Source organism: Nematolebias whitei, chromosome 23, assembly GCF_014905685.2.
Source record: "Nematolebias whitei isolate Nwh7 chromosome 23, NemWhi1, whole genome shotgun sequence".
Lineage (NCBI taxonomy): Eukaryota > Metazoa > Chordata > Actinopteri > Cyprinodontiformes > Rivulidae > Nematolebias > Nematolebias whitei.
Genome location: NC_056520.1, coordinates 13,710,602 through 13,718,564, shown reverse-complemented (window position 1 = coordinate 13,718,564; position 7,963 = coordinate 13,710,602). Strand labels below are relative to the sequence as shown.

The window sequence follows — 7,963 nt, the reverse complement described above, 5'->3', positions numbered from 1 at the left end:
GGACACTAAACAAATTGTGAATAAAAACTGAATGCAATGATGTGGAGGTGCCAACATCTAATATTTTATTCAGAATAGAACACAAATCACAGATCAAAAGTTTAAACTGAGAGAATGTATCATTTTAAGGGAAAAATCTGTTGTTTCCAAATTTCATGGCATCAACAAATCCCAAAAAAGTTGGAACAAGTAGCAATAAGTGGCTGGAAAAAGGAAATTGTTCATATAACGAACAGCTGGAAGACCAATTAACACTAATTAGGTCAATTGACAACATGATTGGGTATAAAAAAGAGCTTCTCAGAGTGTCAGTGTCTCTCAGAAGCCAAGATGGTAATATGATCACCAATTCCACCATTGTTGCGCAGAAAGATAGTGCAGCAATACCAGAATGGTGTTACCCAGCGTAAAATAGCAAAGACTTTTAAGTTATCATCATCAACTGTGCATAACATGTATATATGTATATATACATACTGTATATATGTACTTTTTTCCTTCATTTCCAGAACTTCACAGTCGCAACGATTTCAAGCGTCCCACTAGTTCAAAGGTCCTTAAAGGCTTCAAAAGTGAAGGACGGTGTTGTATTTGATGTGAGTGGCTGCAGAGCGTCAGGTGGGTGAATCTGGTGTAAAACACAAGTCCAGAATTTGACGTTGCAGCTTTTTCAAGTACTGTGATTTAAAGTTTGCACTTGAATTTGTGAAGTGTTTTATTTTATTTTTACTGATTCCTATCTCTTTCTGTTAGACTTGATTTTACAATCGGGTCAGTCGAAATATATTGAGGAGACCTGCGTCAACATCAGCTGCAGTCCCTCTGCAGAGCTCAGTGTGGACAACACCTGTGGACCTGCAGAGGTTTGCCGGGGAAACACCGGGTGAATAAAACTACAGACTACTAATGTCTGAGTTCTGAATGACTTTATTAAAATTTTATAAAGCTGAAACCAAGTTATTCAAGCTAACAAGCAGGACAACAGCCAAAAGTTAACACAAACAGAACACTAACTAAAAGAAAAAGAAGAAACCCTAAAAAGCACAACTCAAAACACAAGCTAAAGGCCAAAAGTAACAAAAAGGCAACTATACGTAGAAAACCATTAGCTAAAAGGTGTAAGTAGGAAAACATTAGCTAAAAGTAGCAAAACATTAGGGAAAATCTAAACGTAGCAATAGGCTTACTAGAAGCTAAAAGTAGCTAAAGAAATCTAATGATAGCTAAAGGCTAGCTAAAAGCAGTTTATTATAACAAAAACCTACATGAAAATGAAAAGTAGCAGAAGCCTAGCTAAAAGCTAATAAAACAAATAAGGCAACTCATCTCAATCTTCCACTTCACGCAATACCAGAGGATATAATAGTACTACCAACAGCTTTACAGATGGAAAGTATCCAACACTTCTAAATATGAACTCTAAAATAAAACAGGAAGAAATAAAAGACTGACAGCTGCAGTAACAAGAAAGTTCAAAAAGTAAGTGATAAAGGAGATTTGGGTTGCGCAGATCCTCAGCAGCTTTAACACTTGCAGATAAGTTAAAGAGCTTAATGTAATCACAGAACAATTTAAATATTAGAAACAACTAAATATAATCATGCATATTGTAAAAAGTATGTAAAATTAAACTGTTTAGGACAAGTCCCTAGTTAATGACGGAATTACGCTGTATGCTAAACACTGTTAACTGCGATGCACAATATCAAAACTTGAACACGGGAAAGTGAAAACCAGAGGAGTTATAATCTTTGGGGGGGGGGGGGGGGGGGAGTCAGCAGTTTATTTCAGTACTTTTCTATTAAATCTGTTCTTTTCCGTCTCTCTCAGGTGTGCTCCTCGCCTCAACATGTGTGTTGTAACCGGCTCCACGGTCATCGATTTCTTCAACAGAGTCCACTCTGTCACAAACCGATGCACTTACAGTCTGATAAAACCTCAGGGAGGATCTGACTTCCAGCTGCTCGCAGGTTTCCAGGAGCGAAGGCAACAAAATGTGATGTTTTTAGATCACCTGATACTGCAGATGGAGGAGACAGATGTTGTAGTGTATCTGGGACAAGGAGGGCTGGTTGAGGTGAGGAACATTGCAGACGATTCATTTTATATCCCTTTGATTTCATCAAACAATCAATTTGATTTTATTTTATAGCAAAAATTATGCTGCATCTGACATAGAAGATATTTGAACTTGGGTTTGGATTGTTTATTTATTGGTATTCTGTGAAGGCAGCTATTGTGGCAGCTCAAAATTCAAAACTGTATTTTCATAAACGCACATTGTTTTTCATTGCATAAACGTCGCTCCGCCCTATAAGTCGCGTCAGTCCAACTATGTCTAATAAAGTGGAAAAATCCATAAATATGTCGCTTTGCCGTATACGTCGCATCTATTATGCATCACCACTGATGCGTCGCATTTGTTACGCGTCACCGCTGACAACCCCAAAATGTGGAACAGTGTTGTGCCAAAAATCAATGGGCTGCCAAACGGCTGCCGCGGGAGCATGCACGGGAGGATTTTAACAAGAATTTAACAAGATTAACACTTAAAAACAATTATTTGTTTACTCAAAATTATAGTAAAGGTGTGTCTCAGTTGAACTTTTCCTTAATAAATGCACTTTGACGGTCAAATCGGCTGCATTTTGCCAGGGCAGCGCAGCAAAATGCAGCTGATTTGGTTGCTCCAGGCAGATGACGGTGGCTTACTTTGGCAAGCCGATTGTGTCATTAACAGGTACTTTTACCTATTACATGAAACAGCGGCATGCCTTACTACTCAAGTGCCATCTAGCGGCTGAAAATGGTAGTGTTCAATATTTTCAGTCAGAATGAATGAAAATGGTCATATCTCAGCCAAAAATTGATTTATAAATATGGGAAAAAAATCCATCAATATGTCGCTTTGGCGTATAAGTCACAGGGCATGCAAATTATGCAAAAAACTGTGACTTATACATTAGAAAAATACAGCATACTTTGCATTGTATTGCACACTGCATCTCTTTTCACCATATTACCAAGTTGAGTTTTGTGTCCAAGCTGCAGGTGTGACTTGAGCATAAATGAAATTTTCTGTGTGTATAGTAAAAAAAAAAAATCAAATTTAAATGCTAACTTCAAAAAAGCAAATCACATGTATGGCTGTATATGTGCTTTTTAAGTTATATAATTAATTGTGCTGTAGGTGAATAATGAAACCCTAGACCTGAACGCCACAGCTCAGCTGGTCCATGGCATGGAGCTCTCTAAGGACCATTCTGGAGTCACTGCTAATGTACCTTTTGCCAACATCACCATCTATTTTGATGGTAACGCTGTTCATGTGGCAGGTAAAGAGCACTACACTCCATTTTTACCATAGAAAGTGATGGGGGATGTAAAGGTCATGGATGTTTTTCACTTACTAATGTCAAATGAATAACCGTGTATGTGAGTTAGTTGTTTTGTCTGAACAAAGTGGAGCCTGCGTACCTGACAAACTTCAAGACCCCTAAGCTGGAAAGCAGAATTGTCTTGACCTCACCTTTTCTGATAAGCTTATAAGTTGATGCTCCTTTATGCTGTCCGTGGGCAGACCTTGTGATCCGGGCGACGTATAACACCTTGCATGCTGGTTTCCAATTGCTGCTCCTCTTGCAAGATTAAACCTGGGTTGTAAAGATCTAGTTTTCTTTGCGTGGCTTATTTGTTTAATTAGTTGATGATAGGATAATTAAATTATCTAACAGAAAGCTGCCAAACAGGAAAAAAAAAATCCTAATTCATTTATGATCGTCTCCTGTTGCTGAACAGGAAATCCTTCAGCTGCTGAAGGTTTGTGCGGAAACCCCGGGAATTCCAGTCAAAACACCACCCTGAGTGCCGAGACCTCCAGTTTTTACAGCATCTCAGGGTACAACAGCCACACAGATCCACAGATTGAGATGTTTATGGATTTATAATGAACCTTTTGTGTCCTCCTTCAGATGTGAGGTGGAGTTCACAGAAACTATTATTGACAAAATCGACTGCAACGCCACAACTGAGCAGTAAGTTCACACATCTCGTATTTATCACATCTCAGGGCACAGTTAGTCTTAAATCCTATGGTAATAATAAAACTGTGATTCTTCCTGAAACAGCTGCAGTCTTTTAAAGCAGGCCCCCTTCTACATTTACAACTTGGTCACTGACCCAGAACCCTACATAACTGCCTGCACAAACACTTTGTGTAATTATCCAATGGTGGACGGCCTTGGTTGCCAGTTCATGGAGGCTTACGCCAAGTCCTGCAGCTTGCAGCTGGGAAAGAAACTGACAGACTGGAGACCAGCAGTCAACTGCCGTAAGATTAGACTTTATTTTGTGGTTCCAACAAAAGAATTGGGAAGGAAATAAATACAGCAACACTTAGATTTAGACCAGCACAACCTTCTCTTATCCAAGTGGAGGCAATTCCAGTGAATAAGATGGAATTTCTTACAATAATTTATTACCAGGTAGCTTACATTTTTTACTTTTAACATTGGATTTTATTGTGCACTTTAGTGTGTATAATACTTGTATTGTTTGAAATTTCATTTTATGTAAAAGTGCGATGGACAAAATGCACAGAAAGAAGGTAAAATATGTTAATGGGGTAAAATGACCATCAGATGCCTGTTTGTTATCAACATTTTAATGTTAATTGTAACTACATTTGCAGCTTTAAAAGTGAATAGTAAAAAGAAATAGCAAAAATGTGTGGAGTTCAGTAAAAGTACAAGCAGGGCATAAAATGGCAAGATGTTTTATTTTCATGTCATTAATCCACGGTTTGTCTTTACTTTCTTTAGCTGATGTTCCTGAGCCGAACTGTTGGAACCAATACTGCAGCGATCATGAGTTCTGTGGAGAGGAAAACAATCAAACCCGATGCATGTGCCGAGCCATTTTCGCTTCCAATTACAGAGCAGCAAATACTTTAGGTACAGTGACAAAACTCTGATGTAAACACTCAGATATGCTTTAAAAGAAAGGTTAGTTAGAAGGAAATTTGCTAATGGTGGCAGGGGATTTTTCAAATAAAAATATAATTACTTGTTCAGTTAATTTATTTTAATTCCAATTAACTGTAGTTTGGTGCATATTTAATCTCAGGTAAGGAAAACCTCTAAAGTAACATCTAAAGTCAAGGTAAATGTGATCAAATTCCTTTCAATTTAAAACCATCTTATTCGCTATTTAAGGCGGCACGATGGCGCAGTTGGTAGAGTTGGCTTCTCGGCAAGCAGGTTGCTGGATCGAATCCCAGCTGGGGGTCTTTCTGGGTGGAGTTTGCATGTTCTCTCCGTGCATGCGTGGGTTTTCTCCGAGTACTACGGTTTCCTCCCACAGACCAAAAACATACATGTTAGGCTGAATGGTAACTCTAAATTGTCTCTAGGTGTGAGTGAGAGAGTGAATGATTGTTTGTTTATAAATATGCGAACAAAATATAACTCCTAATACCTCTCAAATTTGACGCCACTCTGTTTTTTGTTTTTAATTCCAGAAGAAGAAGAAGAAGAAGTGTCTTCTTCAGAGGTTTTTGTGTCGTTTCTTTCAGTTGTTCTTGGTGCAGCGCCACCACAGGCGAGTGGGGGAACAGTTTGGTTTGAACAGGTTGGCTCGACTGCACAGTGCAGTGTGAATGCAAACGCAACAGCTCAAATGTAAACAAAATGCTATGAATATTGGTCCCCAACCGAACAGAGTCTACCGGACTATCAGGTGTGAAAACAACCTTATACTTCTCTCGGCTCAGCCAGGTTCACAGAGTTCAGGAGGAACTGGCTACAACCGTTTTACGCAGTGCTCTCCATTAATTCAAAAATACGGTTCATCGGCAGAGTTTAGATAGTGTCCCAGGTCACGGTTTCGACTTGTTTTGGGCTTGTTTTCTCAGGCAGAGGGGAAGAATGTTCCCAGCCATAGTAATAAAACCATCCATTAACTGCTTTGACCAAAGTTTCCCTGACATACACATTTCCTTAATTTTTGTTCTACATATACCGTAGTTTGTTCTTAAAGTTTTAATGTCCAGATTAGAATGTTGCACATTAGGGTTTTTGTTGTTGTTGTTTTTTTTTTTACAATTTTCTGCAACATAAACATGGTTTTGTACTTATTAACACATCCCAGGTATGTTATGTCCATATGAATGAACATTTTTTGTGATATTCTGATTAGATACATGTGTTTATCTCTGTTTGGTGTTCAGGTGAGCCGGCCATCTGCACTGAGACCTCTGCCTCTGTGACTCTGATTGGTTGTCTGTTGGAGGAGAGAGGCATAGACTATATCTCTATGCACCTGCAGAATGAGACCTGCATGGGAGAGGTGGACAATAAGACCCACATGGTGGTCTTCAGCTTCGACCTGAAGAACAACACCTGTGGATTGAAAGTCATAGTGGGTATCTCCTCAACAAAACAGAGCTGTTTTTCTTATTTTTCGTTTCTAGACTCTCAAAATATCTTAATGTGAAAGTTATCTGACTCTGTATCTTTGTTCGTTGTTTCATAAACGTCCCAATCCAGATAAATGAGAGTCATATCATCTACCGGAACACCATCATGTCTGGAAACAGCCCATCGGATGGCATCATCTATCGACACAGTCAAGTGTTGGTTGATTTTTCCTGCTACTACGATAAACCTGCCATCAAGACTGTGGGCTTCAAACTCAAAGACAGGTGTGTGGAGATTCACCTGGTGGGTAAAGTTCTGGATGAAGCTCAGTGTCAGCTGATGGTTGTATTTTCCAGCTCTGTGGTGCTGAAGATGGTTTCTGGTTCTTGGAATTACACTTTAATGATGAACGCCTACACCAATCCTAATCGCACGCAGCTGGTAGATCCAAACTTTGTGGTTGAGCTGAACCAGAAGGTCTGGGTGGAGCTGACGACTCAAGGGTTGAACAGTGACAAGGTTGCTATTGTGATCGACTCCTGTTGGGCAACAAGCCAACCAGCGCCTGATGGAAGTCTGAAACACGACCTGATCACTGGCGGGTGAGAAACAGAATTGAGACTCAGTAGGGTGAAAGGTCAAGGCTCCTGCTCTGATGTCAGGATGTTTCATTGCAGGTGTCCAAACACCAAAGACCCGACCGTGGAGATAAACAACAATGGAGCAGGAACTTCTGCGTATTTCTCCTTCAACATGTTTCAGTTCATTGGGAGTGAAGATGGAGTCTTCCTTCACTGCAAACTGAACGTCTGTACCAAACAGGGAAACTCCTGCAGCCAGGTCAGAACTGATGCAGGAAATAATCTGCTGTTTGAATTAAAGAATAAAAGCTTGTACATCAACAAGCTTGACTTCAAGGAAAATATCAGTGATTCACTTTCGTGGGATCAGTTTAGCGACGGAGCTGCTTATTTCTTCTTTAGAGTCAATCAGTTCAACCATCACAAATCTTGAGCCCTAATCTGAAACTTATCAACAGATCATTTAACGAGTCAACCAGGTAAGCATTTTTAGAAACCCTCTGAAGATTTCGATCCTGTAGAGATGAAAAATAAAAATGAAAATCCAAACTTTTAAATGTTTAATATGAAGAACAGAAAAATCGAAGGAGAAAATGGTCAGAAATAAATACAACAAATACACAAAAAAGCCTTGCTTTGAGAGGGAATAATGGAAATGAGTGTACAAGACACTTAAATACCAACACCATAACATAATCGAATGGCTTGAAAATGCTAATAAATAAATACATTTAAAAATAATAATAATAAGAAGAATCCAACATGATTTAAACTTAATCAAATGGAATGCAATGACAATTCTGACCATGGAAATAAGGATGTTAGTTTACCCCAATACATTTTAAAAATGGTTACAAATCAATGCAAAATCACCGAAATAAAAAGCAACGTGTCCATTCGTCCGTCCGTCCGTCCGTCCGTCCGTCCGTCCGTCCGTCCGTCCGTCCGTCCGTCCGTCCGTCCGTC

The 7,963-nt window shown here is 39.3% G+C and overlaps 1 protein-coding gene across 1 annotated transcript in view; it reads left to right on the top strand.

Moving 5' to 3' along the window:
* Positions 1 to 835: 835 nt before the first annotated feature.
* Positions 836 to 7,963, top strand: part of LOC119429067 (uromodulin-like) — an 8,394-nt gene continuing 1,266 nt past the window's right edge. Inside the window, exons 1-11 of the mRNA XM_037696784.1 lie at positions 836 to 883; positions 1,831 to 2,077; positions 3,191 to 3,335; positions 3,799 to 3,898; positions 3,972 to 4,034; positions 4,128 to 4,330; positions 4,821 to 4,952; positions 6,227 to 6,417; positions 6,546 to 6,700; positions 6,773 to 7,018; positions 7,094 to 7,256. Of these exons, the coding sequence (XP_037552712.1) occupies positions 1,850 to 2,077; positions 3,191 to 3,335; positions 3,799 to 3,898; positions 3,972 to 4,034; positions 4,128 to 4,330; positions 4,821 to 4,952; positions 6,227 to 6,417; positions 6,546 to 6,700; positions 6,773 to 7,018; positions 7,094 to 7,256 (1,626 nt within the window). The 5' untranslated portion in view covers positions 836 to 883; positions 1,831 to 1,849. The remainder of the gene's footprint in view (positions 884 to 1,830; positions 2,078 to 3,190; positions 3,336 to 3,798; positions 3,899 to 3,971; positions 4,035 to 4,127; positions 4,331 to 4,820; positions 4,953 to 6,226; positions 6,418 to 6,545; positions 6,701 to 6,772; positions 7,019 to 7,093; positions 7,257 to 7,963) is intronic.